This window comes from Petromyzon marinus, chromosome 4 (assembly GCF_048934315.1).
Source record: "Petromyzon marinus isolate PM22_M1 ecotype Great Lakes invasive population chromosome 4, UKy_Petmar_22M1.pri1.0, whole genome shotgun sequence".
Classification (NCBI taxonomy): domain Eukaryota; kingdom Metazoa; phylum Chordata; class Hyperoartia; order Petromyzontiformes; family Petromyzontidae; genus Petromyzon; species Petromyzon marinus.
The window spans coordinates 16,961,301-16,985,748 of NC_133670.1; the positions used below are offsets into that span (position 1 = coordinate 16,961,301).

At 41.7% G+C, this 24,448-nt stretch overlaps 1 protein-coding gene across 7 annotated transcripts in view; it reads right to left on the reverse strand.

Annotated features, from left to right (window-relative positions):
- Positions 1–24,448, reverse strand: part of LOC116938586 (thrombospondin type-1 domain-containing protein 7A-like) — a 246,240-nt gene that overhangs the window by 159,679 nt on the left and 62,113 nt on the right. For 6 of the 7 annotated variants that reach the window (XM_076058793.1, XM_076058807.1, XM_032945908.2 and 3 more), the window contains one exon: positions 15,045–16,207. In XM_076058793.1, coding sequence (XP_075914908.1) covers positions 15,045–15,228 — 184 coding nt within the window. In that variant the 5' untranslated portion in view covers positions 15,229–16,207. The remainder of the gene's footprint in view (positions 1–15,044; positions 16,208–24,448) is intronic. The other variant, XM_076058798.1, reaches the window with a different exon arrangement.

A 24,448-nucleotide genomic window follows, 5' to 3' on the forward strand; every position in this document is an offset into this window, starting at 1 on the left:
AAAGGAGAAACCCCTATCTATTCTACTCGCCTTACATTATTGAAGGTCACGTTTTTGATGATTTGATTTACTATTCCAAACTCGTAATTTTTATTTTAAACATTTATACAGGGATAACCGAATAAAAAAAATCTATATGCAACTTATATTGAAATAATTCCTTAATTGCTTTATTAAATATCTTTATAGGAGATGGTTTAATTATGCGGAACACTGCGTATTTACATTGAAACGCTGACAGTGTTATTTTATATATTTTACAAAGAGCAGAACCCTAATTAGAACTAAACAACAGAGCAGACAAACCTTCCCGAGGGGAACGGTCGGTGGCGAGGTCTGCTGCTAGGAAGCTGGCGAGGCAAGGGAGAACTGGTGCTGGTAATCATTTGTAAGCCTTACAGAAAGATTGCATTCACTTTCTGTGGCTATACAAGCTGCATGGTCACGACAAGACTAAACTTTAAAGTGTGTGCTCCAGTGATTTCGTATTGGACATGGGCTGCTCTGTAACACAATAGCTCTATCTATTGTCCTTGCGTCAATAGGAGAAGGTTCGGGTCGTGGGGTTTTTTCCAGCATGTGGTAAAGTCACATGAGAAAATTATTTTTTGTTATTATTAAATAGTCTCTGCCTCCTTTGGCTGACATTGCTATCCTTGCAAGAGACATTTGAACACCATAATTGTTTTAAATAGCCCCACAATTTTCATCCCTTCGTCAATCCACTATTGGATGAAAGCCTCCCTTGCTCCGAGTCAGACTGTTTGATCGCACTTCACCAGGTTGATGAGGGCAGGCTGATGAAAGTGGTGGTGGTACAGGGCTGGATATTTGTTTTTTTTATTTTATTTTCATCAGGTAAGGCCCACTGAGCTATATAGCTCTCTTTCAGAAGCGACCTGGCCACAAATGATAGCTGAACGAAGTGGCTTATTAAGTGGAACTTTATAGCAACCAAATATATTCTAAACGCACGTTTCTAAATGTGGAGGGAAAAAACCGGTGGACCCAGAGAAAAATCCACGTTACCACGGGGAAAACATGCAAACTCTAAATATACAGGTCCCTGGAATCGAACCCACGAACTCCAGTATACCAGGCTGAGGCAGTTAACATCTTGCCACCGCGGCACCCCATTTACATACTATTTACATAAAAGGCAATGAAATTTGAGCACAAAAGTGGAGCACAAAGGCCTACCCTTAAGAAGACCGGGTGTCAGCGTTTTCAGGCAAGCTGAACTACACGTAAATGCTCGGTATCCCGAAGAGCCACCATCCCACAACGCCACGCTCGGCAAATACGATCCGGAGACCGCGCTCACAATCAACCGCAAAACCCATCCCTCCAGGGCCCCTGATCATCGTTGTGGTCACGGTTCTGTTTATAAACAATTATTTTAAAGGTCCTTTGCATTCCCACCCTTGTCACAATGTTGCCATCCGGAGCAAACCTTCATTCCCTCTGACAGGGCGGTGTGCGGTATAGTCCCTGGGGTAGGGTTATGAAGCTTAAGCAATAAAACCGTTGCTTACATCGTGAAAACAAATGAAAGCCACTAAAAACCCGAAGCGCTTACGTGACTAATGCAGGATGACTTGCCTGAAAAGAGAAACTGTGGCTATTCATTACAATGGCAGCGCTATTTGTATTGCTGAAATATTTAATTATGCTTCACGTGTGTGCGTCACAGAGCAATCATATGAAAGGTTGTTTGCCGTCTGAAATTTAATTGGCACTGGATTTGGATGCAAAAAGGAATAATGCCTCCCGCTATGCCCTACACTGCAGTTTGTATGCAGCTCTTCTCATTGAACTGTACATTCATTGAGCCATTTAGATACCCAAACTCATCAATCACATTCAGCATACCATATTTAAATCCGTTCTCAGGCAGGAATGCACCGCAACATTTGTCACGACACCAAGGACGGAGGAAGCGTAGGCAGGGCTATTTTACAACGAAATGTCCCGTAGGATCCGTCTCTGGAATGGTTACAATTATGTAGAGAGGTGTTTTGTTTGTCCCTCTGTGTTTCTGTTAAATTTGACATTCAAGTAGGTCACTTTGTTCAGTATTCACCTTCAAAAGGCTGATAATAAGAATCTATCATCACAGGCAAGTTTTCTTGTTACACCTGCGCAACCATTCTGAGTTGGACATCTTTATTTTACCGTCCCACTGGACTACACAGAGACGAATCGAACCAGTGAGGGTATAGCCCATGAACCCGTGACTATCTCAGTCCAACTCTCCACAGCTCCCATTCCCTATCTCTGCCAGCTGGATCTATTGCAACTCTTCATCACATCTGTTGCCGGCCCTGTCGAGATAATTCACCGAAAAAATAGAAGCGTTTAATTTGTGCAATGCATATTTGCCATTCGAGTCACTGAACTGTGGTTGTAATTATTATATTAATATTTATTGGCACACATTTGAACGTGTAACATTTGCAGCTGCCAAAAGATTTAAGTGGTGAATCCTGAAGAATAATAACTAGAGTAACAACCAGCCATCGCATTTGCATTTGGGCGAGCACTGCCATACACTGGCATGTCTGGCAGAGGAGCAAACATTGTGGAAAATAGATTGTCTGATGGCAGGATAGCAATGTTGGTGAAAGTCGTAATTTGTTACCATTTCTCAGCAACTCCGAAATGGGAAGCGGAGTCTGATTAAGCATCTGATGCTCACGGAATAGCACAACCTTGGCAGAGACGATGCGATGCCAAGGACATGCCAAAGGCTCTGGAAACTCAACTTGCATGTCAGTGCACACCACGGCAACTGTGGATGAGTTTGTGTTGACGCATGTATTCCATATGTATGCATAATAAATGCGTCGCTCTGACGTTTCACAAAGGAAAGCAGCAAAAAAACGGCTAGATTTCATTATGAAAAGCTTGCACGCGAAAGCAATTACAGCCTCCGCGTTTTAAAATGCTCAGAAATGTTCCACGTGAAATATTCTGGGACATTTGTGGTCCCATCCATTGTCACGGGGGGGAGGCTGGGACTGTTTACAACTCTGTATTCTCTGCATTTTATTTGCACAAAAAAATCCAACTGACCTGCAACACAAGATTCAACCTCTTTGCTTCTAAGGAGACAACTTTTCGATCGGTCTCTTGTGAGCGTTCGAGGTCTCATCTGGAGGGATTTGTGTTGTGCAGATAAGGAATCCAGCGATATAATGGAATCCTCTAGCGATGCGCCAGCTTCTGATATGCCTCGCAGCCAACGCCATTACATGTCACCGTTAAAATGATGAAGGGCTGGCTATTTCTACATTACAGATGCCACGCTGCGCTCAAATTACGCTCGAGCGACAAATGTTCGAGAAATGTTAAAGTCGAAACAAAATTAAATTAAAACATGCAAAAGTCTGTCGCAACCAATGCATTCATTTTTTTGCTTGATTATTATAGGCAGTTAGCGAAACGCACTTCGCTTTTCCAGCAGCAAATTAAACAAAGAGTTGGTGTAGCTTAAAGCAGCCAGACATTTCATTTAAACATCTGAAAAATGAATATTAAAAGAGTCAATCTGAAGATTTAAAACTGAATTTACATGCAATCGTTGCCGTGTATTTACTATAGCCACAAATATTGGTTGCCATTAGTTTCCCTGCGTCACAACACGTGTCAAATTGCGACACGCTTCGCAACGCCTCCAAGTAACAAACACGTGAATGCTATCTATCGATTGACTGATGGCTGCCTGTTATTGAAGAACCCTATAGATACCACTCCAAAAACTGCAGATGGGCCCCAAACAAACAAACGCTTTGTTTCCTTATCGACTTGTAAATTACCTGCGACTGGGTTTACCACGGTCGTGAGGATTCCGATGCCACGAGGGCGCACGAGACTGAGCCCAAGATGCTGGGTTTGTCCCCCTTGCTCGACGCACACACAAAAGAAATCTCACAAAGCCAGCCACGAGAGGCAATCAGATAAATCGTCTGGTCGATGCAGGGAATTATACAGCACTAATCAAAACAGGACACAAGCATGGAAGGCTAATGTTGTGGTGTTTATCTCCAGATCAAAATCAATAGTTTGTGCTTAAGTGTACACACTAACTAAATAACCATCGCAGCCTTTTCTTTTTGTGATGAATGTGGCTTTTAACGTGGTTTCTTTAGTAATACAATAGTTGCAGTACCTACCTGTCATTTGTTTGTTTGCATTAATTTATATCTGCTGTTGTTTTTCTCATGTCTAATCAATATATTGTTTACATGGGCACGTCTTTAGAGAACTCACAAATGAGTTTGAGTCAAATTTCGATTTAAAGCTTTCGTGATTGCAGGGATTCATCTTCTTGGTTCTTTCGGTAAAGTCACGTAGAAGGGAAATAATAAAATAATAAAAATAAAACATAATAAAATAAAATTCTCACGACGTTTCGGCCACAACACAAGCATTGGAGCGATGTCTTTCCGACAGCTCTGTTTCTTCACCTGAGGACGGCTGCTTGTGTTGTGGCCGAAACGTCGTGAGAATTTTATTGTCAGTTTTGATGTAGTTTCCTTATTCACCAAGGTTCCTGTACCTGACACCATTGCAATCATTGAAGACTTGGTTCATCAAGGACTAAACACTGAGGTACCCCCCCTGGTGAGACACTGTTTAACCAATACATACTTCACTTGGAATGGAACTTTCTACAAACAAACTGAGGGCACCCCAATGGGCTCCCCCCTTTCTCCAGTTATAGCTAACATTTTCACGGAGAAATTTGAGACTGACGCCATCCAGACTGCCACTCTGCGCCCAACCTTATGGAAGAGGTACGTGGATGACACTTTTGTCATCTGGCCACATGGCCGGCCTGCTCTAGACCAATTCTTCGACCACATCAATTCCATACACCCAGCCATCAGATTTACCATGGAAGTCGAAATAGATGGCAAGATACCTTTTTTGGATGTCCTAATTAAAAAGAGACCTGATGGTTCAATGAGCCACTCTGTCTACAGGAAAGCTACCCATACGGATGCTTATCTGAAACCGGATTCCCACCACCATCCATCACAGAAGAATTCTCTCATCAAGACTCTGTATCATAGAGCCCAATGCATATCCGACCAGGAACACATAAGCAGTGAACTCAAGCACATACACCAAGCTCTTAGGGCTAATGGTTACTCCGACTATACAATCCGCAAAGCTATCACTCAAACCATGAAGAAGAACCCTCTTGAGGAGCCTTTCAAAACCATCACTTTACCCTACATTGCTGGGATCACAAAAAAGATCTCCAAAATCTTGAATAAACACAAGATCCAGGTCCGTTTCAACACATTACATAAAATCCGTGATCTGGTTCCGTCTGTAAAAGATGTGATTCCGGACATACAATACCCTGGTGTCTACAAACTAAGTTGCCTCTGTGGTAGTAGTTACATTGGAGAAACCAAACGCCATATCTCGGACCGCATTCGTGAACATAAAGCAGACCTTAAACACGGTAGGACCAACACCTCGGCCGTAGCAGATCATTGTTCTAATTCAGTAGGCTCACATGCCATTGACTTTTCCAAGACGGAGGTTCTTTGTAAGCCATCTGGCTTCCATGAGAGATTCGTTCATGAGGCTATCCACATATACAAGCACAGAGACAATTTCAACCGAGAAGATGGATTCTATCTTAGCAATCATTGGAAAGATTTGATAAATCATTTCAGTTCTTGATTGATTGTTCACGCTTACAGTGGCTTTCAGACAGCATACATAAAAACAAATTTCGTCTCCCCCCTCCTCTTTTCAAAAAATAGATGGACTAGTCCTGGGCAAACTGCCAATCGCTGCGCGTGACGCAAACGTTATTTTTTCATATATAAATAAATAAATATGCCGTTTTCAAAATAAATTTATGCAAACCGACACACCTGATGATGACCATTTGAGTTATGGTCGAAACGTCGTGAGAATTTTTTATTGTTTTATATATATTTTGTTATTCTGTTGTTTCTCTTCAACGTGACTTTACCGAAAAAACTAAGAATATGAATTACTGCAGTCACGAAAGCTTTAAATCAAAATTTAAGGATCTCATTATTACATGTGATCATAGAAACTGTGGAATTGCAAGCCCTGTGTGATGTTATCATTAACCGATTATTGTTATTTTTACCTGACCAGGTTTTCGTCATCACAATTAAGAACTGTACAGGCAGTCCCCAGGTTATTGGAAGGGTTAGGTTCCCGAAAACGATCAGTAGCCCGATTTTTTCTGAACTGAACAATATTCCCCGAAATTTAAGATTATAATCAAGATAAAATCCGATAGTCGGAAATAGTTGTGCCTCCCTTACCCGACTATTGGTTCGTTTTCTCTCAGTACCGTATCTAGCTGTCGTCCGTTTTCTATCGCTGCCTGTATCGTATCGCTGTAGACACGCGCTGCACTTCCTACGATTCTTTCATTTCTTCCAATACCTACCATAACACTACTCGTAATTAAACTTTATCCAATTGTTTATGAATGCCACGAAATATGTTAGTATTAATTGTGAACAGAAAGCAGTCGCTTCCGAATGTTCATTCACCGTGCACGAGGCGAGGCCGAGACTTCTTCGATCGCTATTGGCCGAGACCATAAGCAATTGAAGTGTAATCGTGCTAAATAAAGTGCGTACGGTACATAACTAACTCGCAAAATAAACTTTTTTTTAAATTAAGAAAACTAGCAATAGAAACATGGGGTGGGGGGAGGGGGGGAAAGATAGCACTGAGCATAAAAAAACAATTACGTAATGCTACAAAAGTAAAATATTTACGTGACGCTACAAAGAAATTCCATTTGCCTTAATCCGAGTGAAGCCGGGGCTCGGTGTTTTGGTGGAGCGGGGCCGCCTTACGCCTCGCCCCGCGGTATTCATCTGCGACATCGCCGCAACTTCACTGTGAGTGTGCCCACGTAACCAAACGTAAAAAAAAACCATGTCCGCATGTTGACGTTTTTAAAAAAATTATTAATGGGAGCATTCCCGGAAAGTCGGATTTCCGTAAGTCGGGTCTTCCCGCAACCCGGGGACTTATTGTATTACTGTATTCAAGTCAGTTGGTGATTTGTTGGGAAATGTCTGCGTGTTGGGCCGCTAAGTGTCTCATACTTTCAGCCTTTGATTTAAATGAGAACGATGCCCGAATTGTCCTCTCATCTGCTAAGGAAAGTGGACTGCAGCGCGGGTAAAAGCTAATAAGGCCTTAGTGAAGAGAAGAAATAATGTTGGAGAGAAAACAGATCCTTGCGGAACGCCAGAGTTAAAGTGAAATGGTGAAGATATCAGATTGGCTACCATCAACTACCATATATATTGAACTATCAGTTAGAACGATAGACATACAAGCGTTGGTGCCAACAGTATTTGCCGATGCCTTCCAAACTCTGCCAGATCCCACAGCTGTAATTTTCATGTGGAAGTATGAATGAAATGTTTATATATAAATCTTGATTTAAAGCTTTCGTGACAGCAGGAATGCATATTCTTTGGGTCTTTCGGTAAAGTCACGTAGATATAAAACAAATCACGACGTTTCGATCGCAACACGAGCAATCGTCATCAGGTAAAAATATATTGTGTGAGAGCTGCTGAGGCAGGATGTTATATAGGTGTGAGATGGGTGTAGCCCAAGGGTAAGTGGGCGTGGCTAGAGATGGGTGTAGCCCAAGGGTAGGTAGGCGTGGCTTGAGATGGGTGTAACCCAAGGGTAGGTAGGCATGGCTAGAGATGGGTGTAGCCCAAGCGTAGGTAGGCGTGGCTAGAGATGAGTGTAGCCTAAGGGTTGGTAGGCGTGGCTAAAGATGGGTGTAGCCCAAGGGTAGGTAGGCGTGGCTAGAGATGGGTGTAGCCTAAGGGTTGGTAGGCGTGGCTAGAGATGGGTGTAGCCCAAGGGTAGGTAGGCGTGGCTTGAGATGGGCGTAGCCCAAGGGTAGGTAGGCGTGGCTAGAGATGGGTGTAGCCCAAGGGTAGGTAGGCGTGGCTAGAGATGGGTGTAGCCCAAGGGTAGGTAGGCGTGGCTTGAGATGGGTGTAGCACAATGTTAGATAGGCGTGGCTAGAGATGGGTGTAGCCCAAGGGTAGGTAGGCGTGGCTTGAGATGGGTGTAGCTCAAGGGTAGGTGGGCGGGGCTACAGATTGAATTTGCGTGTAAATGTAAGATCGGAGAGCTGATATCCCTCCAGGACCATGAAGCTGTGGAGGTTGCCATTGTATTGTGAGAGATTAGCATGTCAATCTGTTAATGTAAAATTAGCATGTCAATGTAAGAAAACCGGGCGCCACCGAAGCTGTGGAGGTGGCTATATTTTTTCACCTGATGATGATTGCTTGTGTTGCGATCGAAACGTCGTGATATTTATATTTTGGTTATTATTTTTCTATCTACGTGGCTTTATACATTTCCTGTATACACACATTCATTTTGTCTGCACACTTGAAATGCATTCGGTTTAATTTATTTGGGGGGGGTCACAAAAACACTTGCTGTTGCTAATGGCACATTGATGTAGCTTTAAATAACAATAACAACAATACAACTGCAGAGCACACTTGTAAGTGGAATCAGTCGCGTTGAGCTGGCATCGTGGTTTTCGCACGTTGCGATGCTAATCGGAGTTTTACTAAGTTCTCCTAAGAGCGACGCTGCTTTAATGGGACGTTTGGCATCCGTGCCTATGAATGCCACTATTGCTGTGCGACATCGAAGAGTTATTGTCACTGCTCTTCCTGCTCTACCCGACAACAGTGTGCCCATAGTGTTGAACAAAATCAACTTTGCATCAATAAACAGGTTCAATAAAGAAACGTTGAACAAATGTCTTTCGTTGCAGAACATATTTGCACGTTGCAGTACATTTTTGCGCGCTCCAGTCAATGGGTATTCAGATTGCAGCATACGCTATTGACCTTTCTTGGATTTCCTTGTCGGCTGACCTGTTGGCCTGCTCACATTTTGCCAAGCACATTTCTCAGAAGCAAGTCCGCTGGCACCACCATACAGACCGCCATAATTAAATTAGTATTTTTTATTTATTAAATCCATCAGTGTTAGTAGCCTTGACCTTGGCCATCCCTTACCGGGCTAATGCCAGAGACAAAATGAGCAAGAGTGTAAAAGCTTTTAGAGTAAAAGAGGTTAAACTTTCAGGTACATTCAAGAACTTTAGTTGGTGTCACATCATGTTCTTTATGGAAGCCATTTTCCTGGAGGACACTTTGAGATTTATGTGCTTGCATTATTATATTACGGAGAAAAAAAACACACGCAAACAGCAATTTTCCAGGGCGACTTCAAAAGCAAGTATGCATTAATTAAGATGAATACATTCAAATTAGGCTCCAATTGATTGATTACAGAGCACTGAGCCTGATGACATGGTAACTTGTGTATAGTGCAACTCTCAGGCATGAATGCAAATCTAGTTGCTTTTTATTGATTAATTTGCAAGCCTTTTGTGCCGCACAGTACACCGCCTAATCGGCACACAGAGCACAGTAAAATGCTCAAGGTAAAAAAAAAAAGATCCCTGCATCTTCCACGCACGCATTGTAGTTGTAGTGGTGTTACCGCAAATAAATGTTAATTGCCACCATGGAAAATCATGAAATGTTCTGGGATTCATGCAAATGTCACAGTGAGTAGACCATTAAATGCTCATAAGAGAAGTCCTTTCGTAGTTCAACATTTATTATCACAGAGTGGAATTATGGAGAATACAGCTGTTGCAATTACGGGTTTCTTTCTCCAGTGTCAAACCGCCGATTATTGTCCTTTACTCCTTTATGCTGCAGAGCTTTACACACTCGCGCAGAACTTGTCCAACCTTACTAAGCAGATGCAGCGGCTGTTATTTGAGATACATAAGGTGTATGAAAAATAAAACGCTTAAAAATCATATGTCTATACGAAGCATGATGTATGATCACACACTTGATTCGCGTGTGCCTCAATGCATGCTGATGGTCCCTATAAAGTATCCTTAAGACCACCACAGGGCTTTCTTTGCATTGCAAAAAAAAGGGAGAAAAAAACCACGTCGCAGTAAAGCACTATCAGCCAGTGCCCTTCGAAACATCTACTTGTTAGAAACACATTTCTTACAAAACGCTTTGTTAATAAAATACAATTTCCCCATGCACTTCGTTCAGCCTAATACTGTACGAACACAGTGGCACGCATGATCCAAAGAAACAGCTCTCCTTCTAAACGTTGACTGCCAGGCAAACTAAGACTTCATTTGCATGTCCTTCACATATGGGTGTTGAGTGTAACCTTTGTGGCTTAGCACTTTGCTGGTTTTGCATGCATCCGAGATTTCTTTGATTGTGGCATAGTGTGGCGATATTGTTGCTGCTGCAACTCGTGCAGCAAAAGACGGAACAGCTCAGGCCACAGGGCCATTGCCAGCGGTTCGCTGTGTGACATCAACGACTCGACGTGCAACATTTTCCCCCAATGCTGCCGATGCACACACACACACATCGCATCCCGACATTGATCACGTGCCCCTGGTGCATTTTTACATTCTCGCATGCACACTGATTGGAAGTAGATGGTATTCCTGGTGGGATTTGGTAAATTCAATGCTCAAAACATCCTCATGGTACAGGCAACATGCTGCAGGGTGTTACATATTGATCCACTGTGCCCATTTAAAGTGTAAGAATAAGGGTGCTGTGGCGTGATAGGAGGAATTGCGAGTCGAGCATATTAAAGTACCACTGTAAAAATTGATGTCTACTCCGAGCACTAATACGTTTTTTTTGGGAGCATGGCTAACATTGTTTGCCGGATCTTTCTGTGCCATTTTAAACCGTGCACACTCAGTTGAACGTAATCATGTTTGTATTTCCTTCAGGTTGAAAGATTGTTGCTTATTTACATCTAAACCCTCAATCCGCATCTTATCGTGTAGCAGCTATTGCTGGTGGCTAATTTGACCAAAACAATTGTCCAGTCCCCCCCCCCCCCCCCCACTTTTGTGGAAATATCTGCACGTCTCGACTCGGCATTAAAGATCGCCGAGCGCTCGTACGGCAGGTCCTCCGTGATGAAATATATTTACCCTCCACCCTGTCATATTCCCAAATGAAATATCTGTTTAACTTTTTTTATAGCAAAGTGACACTTACCATATCTGGTAAAATCAGAAGTGTTTTGCTTCGAACACCGATTCCACACCGAGCCCAAGAAGATGAAAACTAGTTTAGAGTTTACGTTGTCAAACAAATGCTGCTGGTTAACATAAGCCTGGAAGGCCATTAGGGCAATAGGCTAAAAAAATGTAATGCTTCTGCAGAGATAAGGATCGCAAAGTGGTTTATTTAATTTAAACTCAGTCCAGTATATATTTATGTAAAAACACTAGTCCTCTGTGTGATATAGCAGTTGCCCAGCTATATAATCAAATGTTATTATAATTACATCGCATTTCTGTCTGCATGAATTTACAGATAGATAATATTTTATTGTTCTTTTCCCGCACCTCTGGTTATCACGGTTGGCTACATACGGTGCGAAAAAAGTTAAACATACATACAAATGTTAATCGCTGAAACTGCTCTTTATTTGTATTTTATGCAAACGTTCTTCACATTATTTATATCGAAACAGAATAATATTACTCCGGCAATTCTTTATTTAAAGTGTTTGTTTAATTATTGGATGATCCTTGGCATCCTATCCGCATCAGTGGATTTGGTACTGAAAGTATGATCCATCTCAGGAGACCCGATTTTCTGTGCCGCATGTTTTTATTGAGCCGATTAAATTTCCTTCGACACGATGCACTTATGCAAGCCTTCATATATTACGCGATTCCTAAATTAACTGTTCAAAATAAATTAGTGATGCATATAGACACAGAGCAGAACCTTCCAATATGTAAATTATACAATGCCAAAAAGTTTGATTGTGCATTGACATAGAGCTATCCTGGAAAAAAAAGAGATGCGTATGGAAATAAATGCATTAGCTAATGAAACAACTCAATTCATTCGCCAATGAATACTTTAACAAATATAATTCAAACACTATTCATCAATTCATTAATTTAATGTAATTACTACGTTGATCACCCATGTGTAATAAAAGGCATAAACTATAATAACATATCTCTGAGACCGCTTTTTAATGTTTTCAATGCAATCTTTTAAACCTACAAAAGAAAAAGCTACATTATTATAATTCCATAGTACAAATGCCAACAGCATAAGCCATAGCCACAAACCAAATAACCTTGCTTTTGACCAAATCATATTCATAAAAACCGATTGTTATGACTATCTACACTGACATCAAAGGCCTGGGTTTGAACGCTCTCGTAAAAAACGTGTTTTTACCATGATATAAAAAATGACAGCATGCTAATGTTGTCAAATAATCTAAAAACTGGCGGTCATTCCCTCGGGTTTCCACACATTCATGTACCTTCCATCCTCGTCGCAATTTTTACGACAAGGAAGAGGTAAGCACACTTTCATTTTCCATGGTAAAAGGAGAAAAGGTTGCACCTGTTAAGAGTGTATTTGCACATTTGTCACGCACTTCCCTACGGCCTCTGTGGCAGGCCTGTACGGAATATATACAGCAGCGAATAAAGCACACAGCACAATTTCTAACAGTGATTGAGGCGCCTTGAAATCTTCTCCCGAGGCTCGCATGCGGATTGTAGTGGACTTTTTGAAAGTCCAGTGGTTCTTGTGAAATCTGACCATGCTTAACCCCAAGTTAACCTAAGAATATAACTCCACTCCCGGCATCGATGTGGTAGCATTTCAGTGGGCTTTCACACATGCTTTGCACACCACGACTGCAGCCTCTGCTGCTTACACACAAAGGTTGACTCGGAAGACAAATGTCATGGAAATTCTCGTGCGTACTTCAGAGCACAGCAGCCCCCTGACAAAGCCAAATGCTTCAATCAAGGGTGGCCTAAGTTTCTCGACATCTGCCATAGCTTTTGAATACATTCAGTGCCTGTTTATTTGTTTCCACTCATGTAATATGCACCGCAGACAAATATAACCTGTTTATAATGCTGCGCTTTCTTTCCCTAGAGTTGTAAAGTTTCATTATATCCAAAATTAACTCGCCCTTTAACATTTGCTGATGGCTAGTTAAAATTCAAATCCATGAAACCTCCATAATAGTGTCAGAGCACGTAATCTGCATCCTTAAAAGTCCCCGTGCAGTTCTCCTTATCCGCCTTCCCTGGTCAATACCGACGCTTGCTCTGGGCGCATCAGCGCAACGCCACAAAGACAACATTCAGGTGCAAAGAAATAGACTTTTGGGCGCATTATTTTTTTATTTTTTTAAACAACCATAAGTCTTCTCGATTCCCCTTTGACTTGAGGCTACAGAGAAAGACGGGCAAAGAATCTCTGCGAGAAAGTGTCAGATTACCGCACGTTCATTCCCATCCGCGGCATGCACAACACCAGTGCTTAACCAAGTTATAGGCCTCTTCCCCCAAAAGGCTGACGTCGCGTTATGCGACGCTGCAGCTGCTACGTTCACTTGCTTATCTTTTTATTTTATTTTCCCAAAAAGCGGTTTTTTTATATATAATTGTGGCTGCGGCACGTGGCGCCGTTGCAAAGTGTCGAACGGCTGGGATAAGTTTATCTCGTAAACACAACGCTCCAAGGCAATTTCCCAGCGAGAAGGTGAATGCATTTCACGGCAATACAATCCGCTGCCACGGGCGACAAAGGGTTACCGTCAGGTGAGCTGATGTACGCGAGCGCTTGTGCGTTCGCCCGCACGGTTTGTCACCTTTTTTTTTAACACCACTTTTCCACACTGTAATTTTGGAAAAGGCATCGTAAATAGCTGCTCGCCCGTTTGCTCCGTAATTTTTTTTAAGTTTTCAGTCTTGAGTTTCGTTTTTTTATATATTTTAATGCTGTGTAATGTGGAAATGTTAGACTTGGGGGAATTATGCATTTTGATTAGTTCTCAGCATGATGACGGTGCTCTCAGAGCTAAGTCATAACTCATTTCTTATAGTCTGTGGGGTGACAAGAACCTTAATAAATGCTTCCAATTAGCGGTGCTATAACCACAATTGATTTATCAAGGTTTTTTTGTGTTTTTTTAATGAACACACTGAAAGGCTGAAACATCAAAACCAGCAATCCATCTTCATTCATCATTAATTATCAGTGTCTCGAAGCGCATTTTACTCCACCAGCCAAGCAATACTATTTTGATGCGTTTGAGAAAAGTCAACATGAGCAATATTTTAAATTGTAACAGCTAAAGAAATAATCCACATTGACAAAGCACAGTATACAATGGCACAGGCATTACTCAAGGGAAACTAGAAAAGAATGTTAGAAGGTATAGGATTTTCCAAACTCATTCAATTCCCCATTCAGCCCATGAATGTCACCATCAGCCATGGTGATAGTTGTTAAAAAAAATGAACACGTATGGTCGCAATACTTCAATCAACTCTGCACATTCCTTACCCGACACTGATTAACACATTTAAAGATTAGCATGCAGACACAGAGACTTTCGAAGCAACATCTTAATTGCACTGAATTTTAAACACTTTGTAATCTGATTGCATTTTCCTTATATCCCCAAACAAAACATTGGGGATGGTTTCACACGCGGTTTTGAGTATGCGTTGGCTAGTTTTATTTGTTTATTTAATATTTTCTATTGAAAAGGTTTTTTTTTACAACCTTTACAACAATTCCATGGTCATAAAAAATATGCTCTTGCAAGAGAAAAAAACTCACTCGTCAAGTTTACTACGGAGGTCGAAATGTCAAGGACTTTGACAGAGCCATGTAAATGGAACTCTCCAACTGGACATAATTGTTCACAAGGACTATAGAGGCATTCTTGCAGTTGCAGCAATTAAAATATAATTTAGATTCGGCATCAGCGGCACGTTTCGGTTTCACGCGGAACACAAATGAACACAGTGATGTGTTCAACCTGTCAGAGCGTAACAATACAGGAGTCGCGACAGTGCAGGAGTGCACGTTGCCGCCCAGCGTACGTACCTGTTTGCCACTGGTACGGACTGCTGAATGACACCTGTGCGTGTACAGGTGCCCCTGAAGGCCACAGCGCGAGCAGGGACATGGAAATCAGACGCAGGAGAGATATTCTTCCACGCCACGAAGCAGTACGCCACTGCTCGAGAATAACGAGTGACGTTTGTTGAATCCTCATGATGCCTTTCATTGCTCCGACTTCTCTTTCTCCGCGTTTCCAGTGGGATGGAATTTTTTTTCTGAAATGAAAATGTTCCTTTTATCTATCTAAACCATCAAATAAATAACAAATGGAGAATTTAATTCTGACTTGATAACGTCAAGAAAAATGTTGCACACGGTACACCTAATCGTCATGCTAGATGTATTGCAAACATTACAAAGCAGATGCAGTTTCCCACTTTTCAAAATTATGTTGTTGTTTTTTTTTACTCCCAAAGGGCTTTGCTTTCTCCAAAAGTAAAAACACAGAAATGCCAGTCAACAATAGAAATCATAGTAACGCCCTTCATGAATCATCCAGGGTAGGAAAACTGATCCAGTCGATTCCGATTGAAGTCGTCATCTGAAGATGGATGGTTTTAAGGAAAATGTTTCAAAGTTGCAAACTTTAAAAAACAGTTTATTCATCTCAATACGTTTGTCCCAAGGTCTGTCGTACCACCCCTGCAGACAAAATGAAGGGATGTGAACTACACAGGAGTAATCCTCCGTGGTTTAAGACAATTTATTCCTGAGGCCTGTACATAAGGTTGTTGATGAATGGTCTTTATTTGCAGAAGATTCAGCAATATGCAACGATAAGTGTTTTAGATGTTATAAACTCAGAGGGTGCTGTTTTTCGCAGCAATCTTTCCATGTGTATTGCATTATTTGGAAGATGCACACATCTGGACGGTTGAGGAGTTCCTTTCAAGTGTCAGCAAACGTAAAGATGATTTGCAGCAGTGTAGAGATGAATGTCCATTCTTTCTTCGCTTTTCCTCTTTGAGATGGGTTTCGCAATGGCCATTCAGAATGGCAACATTGCCAACTGTGACTCAAATTCCATCAGACAAGGCAAGAGTGCCATGAAAACACAATCCAACTCCCTCCTGGCACGCGTCCTTGGCCCAGTAACAGTTTCCTCGGAGCGATGAAAAACTCAATTACCCAAACACAGCAGCTTCCTGAAAGAGAAACAACAAAATAATTATTGGTAAGCCAGCAGCAAATTATTAAACACAACCGAATATAACTCTAGGAGATAGATTGTTTCCAGAATTATACATTTATAAAGACAATAGCTGTTTTTTTAAGTGTTTGTTAATTTATCGTTGATGCAGATCATTTCTTTACTATTAAATTAGAGTCGCCAAATGTATTTAGATTAAATACTGTAATGATATCATGCAAAACAATATTGATATTAAAAACTATAACGCTCAAGGTAGGGTAACAAAACTATTACAATTAAGATATTTGTAATGAAAGGTCAGTAAAACCTTGAAAGTGAATATGTCCTGTTTCTATATTGATGTGTTCCATTTGTATATTAATATAACATTATATGCTGCTGTGGTGTAATGGTTAGCACACTCGACTTGCAATCCAAACAGAGGTCGTCAGTTATATCTCCCCGCATGGAAGTTGAAGCCATTGTGAAAGTTTATTTAAAAACTCCTCCGCCTTTGTCCACTCAGCAGCATAAATGAGTATACCACAGTTACGTCGGTTGCCAGGTTACGTATGGTAAGGTAAATCGAGGGTACTACCTCCTCTTCCAAGAGCTATGGACAGCATCGCAGAGTAGGCCATAAACTCTTTTCAGAACTCCGACTTGTGGAAGCCACTTCTGCCAGCAGTAGCATGAGCAATAATGAGAGGGCTGCACCTTGATCTGCTTTTATATAACATTGAACTGCTGGTGTGATTTTTTTTTATAAATGTGTAGTGGCATAGTGCTGGCTGCTGGCGAAAAAGGGAAACTGTGGTGTACGGCAGTATTGAAGTCAGCAGGCCAGGATAGACACGAGACGGGGGCATCTAGGGCAAAGGTCACAGAGGGGGGCCCATCGGGAAGCCTCGGGAACCCGCTAGTAGGTTCCAGAAAGGGGGCGTGGCCGGGGCGGAGCGAGGCCACGCTGAGAGGATAAGAGGGGCCCCTGTGAGGGACCTCGTGGCGGTTGCTGGAGTGGGACCCCTGTTGTGCTGTTCAAGATCGTCGTTACCATCTCGTCGCCATCGTCTTCACTCGATATTGCGCTGCTAGATAGTTGTTGGCTGTCTCGGTTCAGCGCCGTCAGTGTTCGACGCTTAGTGTTGTGTATAGGCTAGCAACAGTAATAGTGTGTACCCACGTAGAGGTGTGTGTAATCCGATGGTGCTCGTTCAATAAAAGAAGTGCCTGCAAGTCTTATCATCTCCGAGTTCGTCACTACATATGTATACCGAATTAAAAAGCCTGAAAACCACAAAACCTACAAATTTTTGTAAAATATTATCTGTATTTGTGTTTGTGGCATCGATCGAGAACCATTTCATTCAGGGCTTCGTCCCTAATCCGGCTGAAGCTGGGGAGCACTCAGCCCTCATAAAAAGTCGTTGGAGGCAAGAGCAGTGGAGAGAGGGAGTGATGTAAAGAGGAGAGTGGTGCGAATGGCTGTGGGCGAGTTCTAGGAATGATTGGTGGAAGAACGATGTTAGAACGTAAAACAGAACATTAATCCACATCTCTCAACAACTATATCAATGCGATTGCAATGCACTACTCCATGTACCGATATGTTAACAGAAATCCTGCACGGGATAAGCTTATTTTGAAACTCATTTTGTCTGGCGTAGGTTCTTTTTTTGACCCCTAATTTAGAGTAATTTAGTACATTTTATAATTCACACTTCTTAAAGTGGAAAGTTATATCGGAGGTACTGTATTTCACAGACAAGTCGGCCAATATGAGACAATGTTGCTCTGCGGTTTGACCCAATTAAGTAATTTTTCACATTTGGATCACGACGCTGGCACACATGGCCTACTCCTTATCGAATGACATCAGGGGATATTTAATATCCGCAACGAAGCAGCCGGTGCATATTTTTGGTAAATACTACCACAATATTAACCAAGGGCAGCATCTGTACTCGAACCTCTGCAACAAAAGGCAAATGTGCTACCACTCGGCCACATTACCCACCTTGCCCTCTGCAAAGCGAGGTATCATGTTGGGAAATGGTATCTCGGGATAAAGGGCAGGACACCGTGCAGCGAATGAATGAGTGCGGAATATTCTTTTGAGAGAGTTTGCAGTTGCAGTCAATGAGACATTTCGGGAAGGGCAAGTCTGAGTTAAGGACAGATTTCTTAAGAAATTAGAATTGTCATTTTAAATCGCTGCATGTTATGCATTTTATATATATACACACACTGTATTCTCCAGATGGTATATTGCCCAGGAGGTTGAAACATACCCCAAACTTGTGGCTGGAGTCAATACATTTCCAAAATATGGTTTCACTCACACCCACTGGATTACAAGATGCCCCCCCCCCCCCCACACAAAAGTTGCCATAAAGGACATTTGAAAATTGCGCATTTTTATCTGCACAATTTTTTTTATTTACGCATATACTGGAATTATCAAACTACAAGTTATCCGACAAGACGCTTGAGCAATTGTCGAATGCAGGACCGTGGAATGCATCGGCCCAGAGATCCCTTGAGCAATGGTCATTCTTCTCTTTTGCATTTCCCAGCCGGTGAGAAATTACTATTGCTGTAGCTGCAGAGCCGCGTGAGCACAGGATTTAAGGTTCACCTTGAATTAAAACATACAATTTATTACTTATTAGAGCAGAGGCATTTAATACGGTTTATCAAGTCGTTTGTTTATGTAACAAATCTGTAAAGATTCGTTTTTAATGTATTACCGTGTAAATAAACTGTAAAACGTGTCCACTGTTTTTTCTATTAAATCTATGCTCTTCAGCTGACCCATTAAATAGTAAGTTGGGTCATATTTAATGCCAATTACACTTAACATGAAAACCAACCGAAAGTGCGTGGTCTAATTTGCAATAGCCACTACTCTGCATTACCAAGGCTCCACGGATGCTTGACTAAGGAGCCACCAGGCAGCAATTGCATGCGGCCTGGTGCCAAGGCTTAATCACATCATGGGGCCAAATTCTTGTTTTCTTGTGTGCATTACCAATGCAGAGTGGCTTTTATCAAATTTGACCTTGTACACAGTTGCATTTTTCAAGACAGATGGGATACTTTAGCTCGTAGTCATCTTATTACGTATGCACACTCATTCTTACCCGGTTGAATATGCCAAGTGTCAAATTTGACAACTTTCTGCTCTGTGAAAATTCAAATGCAGCATTTAGAAGCTTTTTTTTTATTGGAAGGAAAGGTCATAATCATAGATGCGGGCTGATTTGTTACACGCGAGAGTGTTGTTGTCTAAGTTTCCGATTGTGATTGTATCCACGTGTTCTGTGAACATATGCACATGAGTCCAGTGCAGTTCCATTGGAACCCCAATGACATTACAACTTTTAAACAAATACAAAAAAACTGACCACACGACCAGAAGATCATAACACTTACACGAAGTGAAAAGTATGAGCACAACTAGTTATATATTTTGCAACACAGTGTTGCACTTAAATGTGCGAGTCAAGGTCCACATTCCTATCATGCCAAGGTATTTGGCTGTATATAAATGCATGTGCTCCTAAATTGGTTTATGCTGGCAACGGTGTCCAATCAGAAAGCAACGTGAATGCACACAGGTCATGTTAGTGGCTGTACGTTTCTTGATCAAAGGGAGACAGCAGATGCACTTTGAAAAAGAGTTTTCCAATTTTGCGTTACTCGGTTGCAATCAGAGTGTAAATTGCATCCATCCCATAGACATATTCCTCGACGTTTCCGACCTGCCAACACATTATATATGAGCACGACAATAAAACTCAAAGGGTGCATGTGGCAAAATACAACAATCTGCAGCCGGAGCAGCCTCTCTGGACAAAGCTCTAACTTTTACTTATAATTCACAACTCTAAACAGCATTAAGATTTACCACCACTAACGAGGCAGCACACAATCATTGTTTGTCCCATTCATGCCTCTGAAAGTGGTTGTATTTTTAACTTGAGTGCACTTACCACGAGTCATAATTTTCATGAATGCTGTATTTTGATATATTTCAGAGCGCAGGCAGTACAGTGAATTTGTATCAATCGGGCTTCATACAAGTCATGCCCTCAGCGAGCATCATCACAACAACCTTCAAGCAGGCTTGACCCATGTTTTGAAGATGACATGAAAATAAACCCTCCAAATCCCATCACCACACTCACAGTCCAGCTCTCCAAAACGATTCATGACCATGGAGATCGGTGAGTATGAAAAGTGTAGTCGACATGCAAGCCAGGACAAATGTGGAAAGTGGCCAGGCTCTAAGCTGGAGTTGCTGGTGTTCTTGTGGATGGGAGCCCTCCACATGCTGGTTTTGCCCATCATCCATCAAGCCCCACCGTGTGACGAACTTATTAGACCAATTTTTTTATTTAAACAAATGTCAGCCTAGATTGTGGACTGGTGTGTTATGGACAGGATATAGCAGCCGCTGCTAGAGAGGAAATTACCTGCTAGATAGGAAATACTGCACTATTATATAACTTCAAAAACACTACAGCAAGTTCAGTAATGTACTGCCAAATTGCTGCCACGCAGCACTTTATAGAGGCCTAACTAATCATGTCAAACCTGAAAGGATATCCAGCAGAGGACACACACCAAAGACCAGTTAATAGGCCTTTCCTTTTACTGTCAGTACTTGACCTTCCTAACTGCTGCCTGTCATTTTTTTGCGGAAAATTTCGAGCAATATAATTCCAGTCACTGTTTTCTGTGCTTCCTCGTGAATTTACACTGCTGAATACTGAATACAGTCGACAAATGTAAAAATACAGCCAAGAACCCTTTGCCTATGAGCTATTGGATGAACGTTTGCACGTTCAAAACACTTTTTTACTTTATTACCAGTACAGTATTTCACTTGACAGCAATGCAATTATTATGTTATGAGATTTGCACATAACCATGGGGCTTCTAAAAAATGGGTCAAATGTTAGGGTTCCACTTATTTTTTTGGTGTCTAATTCTCAAAACAATTGGCTGTCTTTCATGAAGTGTAATAATAATGTGAAAAACTTACACGGCAACACTCGGAACTGTGATTTCAATTAACCTTTGTACAATTATTGCCATGCTCATCCAAAAACCATTTATGTAACCATCCACTCACTACCTAGTTCAGACGACAAAACCCTCGAAAAAAAGTTCACTACGAGCTGCAATTGCAATGGTACAATGCAAAAAGACGAACTTTTTTCATTCCTTACACATATAAAAACATGTATAAATCAATACTAATGTAATATTTAATAAAAACAGATGCTTTTGTTCACCATATTTTAATGCTCATCTGCAGATATAGATCTTTATGTCTGAAAAAAATCTCAACAATACATCTGCTTGAAATTTTAATCCGCGGTATGCATCATTTTTTCTTAATTCACTTTGCACAATACTTTTTTAAAGACATGTTTAGTCCGACATAGCTTTCCTGAGCTGGATACACCAACTACTTGGCATTCTTGCCACCGAGCCGGTACGCATGAATGCCATGGGTTGAATCCCACCACCTGCTAATTTCTGTGGCTTTATCTGAATACACCATCTGTCGAATACTGAGGTATTAAACCCATGTGCCTTTGTTTTCAAAGATGAGGCATCATGTGCCAATGCCATGGCCAACATTTTTAATTTCCCTTAATTAAGAGTTTGTCTAGTGCAGTGGAAATTTTGTGCAAAACTGCTGCCATTCGCACACCTAACTTTAAATGATTTCTGGCAAGTGTGTGCTTTGATAAAAATTCCAGTAGGATTTGTGAAATGCAAGAGAGATGTTAACGGCTGAATAATGGCGATAATGAATGATCACTGTGATGATAAAATAATATTTTAATTTCAAATGTGTACTTTAAATAAGGGGTTAAATTGTCCGTGCTTAATATTGTGAAAATTAAGGGAGGGTTTTCAAACATGCACAAGATGACCATAAAGAGAGAGTAAATTTTGACTGCTTTGTGCATTAATTTGCTGGAGTGGTTTATGGAAAAAATGTGTTAAGGGAATTGTGGCATTTTTAATACAATGCATTGAACCTCCTCTTTCGCACAATACTCATAGTATGTATAACTCGTAATATCCACACGGATGGGCTCTAAAGTCATCATGTTAACCCTGATTATCCATGAGTAAAATAGATGAGGATGATGATGCACGAGAGTTGTTACTTTATATTTATAGCCATCAATACCACTGTTTCCACAATCAGTGACGAGATGTTTAGGATAATGGTGGTGCATAGCTCTCTCCGACGTGCATTCCCTGAATATTATGTTACCAAAGTAGCTCCTGGGCATATGGAGTAAAACCTCGGGCATGATACCTAGCAGCATGTGGTACGACCCAAAACACCATCAGAGAGCTGTACAGAACAATGACGAAAACCTACACAGATATTAGGAAGAGGATATTTTTTTGTTGACATGTGAATGTGCTTTTCCACTCCTCAGTCAGGGGAGTTTCATTCTACGTATTATTCATAATTGTGTACAATATTAGTATTGCACATACAAAACACATTTATGTGGAGAGCTTTAGAAAATAGCGTTCGATGTTGGGCATTTAAGAATGTCTGTACTTATTTGGTTTCAAATTGTAATTATTAAAATTGACGGTGTAATTGGCACAACTTTAATTTTTTCAGCCTTCTTTTGTGTACATTTAATTCAGGATGTCGAATTGAGAAAACTCAAATGTTGCCTTGCTTATGGCAGCACAAAGCCATAGGACATTGCCAGTGGCTTTGCACAATTACGAAGGTTCACGTCTACTGCGTGTCACAATGCTGTATTATTATAATATACAATTACCTTGAAATGAATGGTCACGAGAAAAAAAACGTCAAAATTTTCCATATGAACACAGACAAGTAGAATGCAAGTGACAGCGATAGCTTTTCATCATTCAGTGCGCTGGGAGAATTGCAGAGATACCTGTTGCATTTATCAAAGGCCTGAGGCTTGTTGTGCAAATCTGCATTGCATTCGATATGTCCATACAAGTGTAGTGGAGTAGGATGGTGCGTAGTGCAAACAGTGTGATTGCATGGTAACAAAGACAGTACGGGTCATGTTGGGTCAGCCTGTAGCGAAGGCAAATACAGTACAGGTTATGTTAGGGCAATTAAGCTGGGAGAGCCAAGGACGGCTGTGATTGGTTGGTGTGGTTGTCAAGGCTGGAGGGGCGTCTTGAAGTCTGGCGAGGTAACAGGCGCAGAGGGCACGCGGAGCGCCGTTGTTGGGACGCGGGTTGATTAATTGGGGCGTGATGAGAGCGTGGATAAATTGGGGAGTCGGGAATTAGAGCAGGGAGTTGGAGTTGGGAGCTGGACGAGGCAAGACGTGGAGTTTGGAGGAGAGTTTGGAGACAGAGCTGGGGACAGAGTTTGGAAACAGAATTGGGGACAGAATTTGGAGACAGAGTTGGAGACGGAGTTTGGAAACAGAGTGTGGAGCGAAGCTGAAGAAGAGAAGCAGCTAGCAGTAGAGAGAGCGTAACGATAGCGGAGCTGAAGAAGAGAAGCAGTTAGCAGTGGAGAGAGCATAGTGACGGTGATAGCGGAGAGCAGAGACGAAGTGGTTAGCAGTGGAGACAGCATAGTGACGGTGATAGCGGAGAGCAGAGACGAAGTGGTTAGCAGTGGAGAGATCATAGCGACGGTGATAGCGGAGAGCGGAGACGAAGTGGTTAGCAGTGGAGAGAGCATAGTGACGGTGATAGCGGAGAGCAGAGACGAAGTGGTTAGCAGTGGAGAGAGCATAGCGATGGTGATAGCGGAGAGCGGAGCCGAAGAAGTTAGTGGTGGAGTAAGCGCAGTGATAGTGGGGAGTGGAGAGACAAAGGTGGCGTGAAGCACGGTGAGCGAGCCGTGGCGACATGGATGTTGTGAAGTATTGAGGACATGCGGAGAGTTGTAAATAAAGCGGTGTTCGAAGAAAGACAAAAGTTGTCCGAGTGAAATCGAACACTACACAAGCATAAATTCCTACTCTTAGCACGCGATCATTTATATAATTATGGAGTTTCCGAATGTAAAGTCGATGAGTTCTGCCAAAACATTTCTGGGAGGTTGAGAGTTATGGCTTACTGCTAATTGTGCAACCAATAGTCTAAACATGATCGAGTAATACCGAGTAAAATGTATCCAAAAGGCAGCCCTTGAAGCCTAATCACATTTGGCTCTGTTGAAAAATGCGACAGTAATTCACTTTGTGACACAAATGGAATT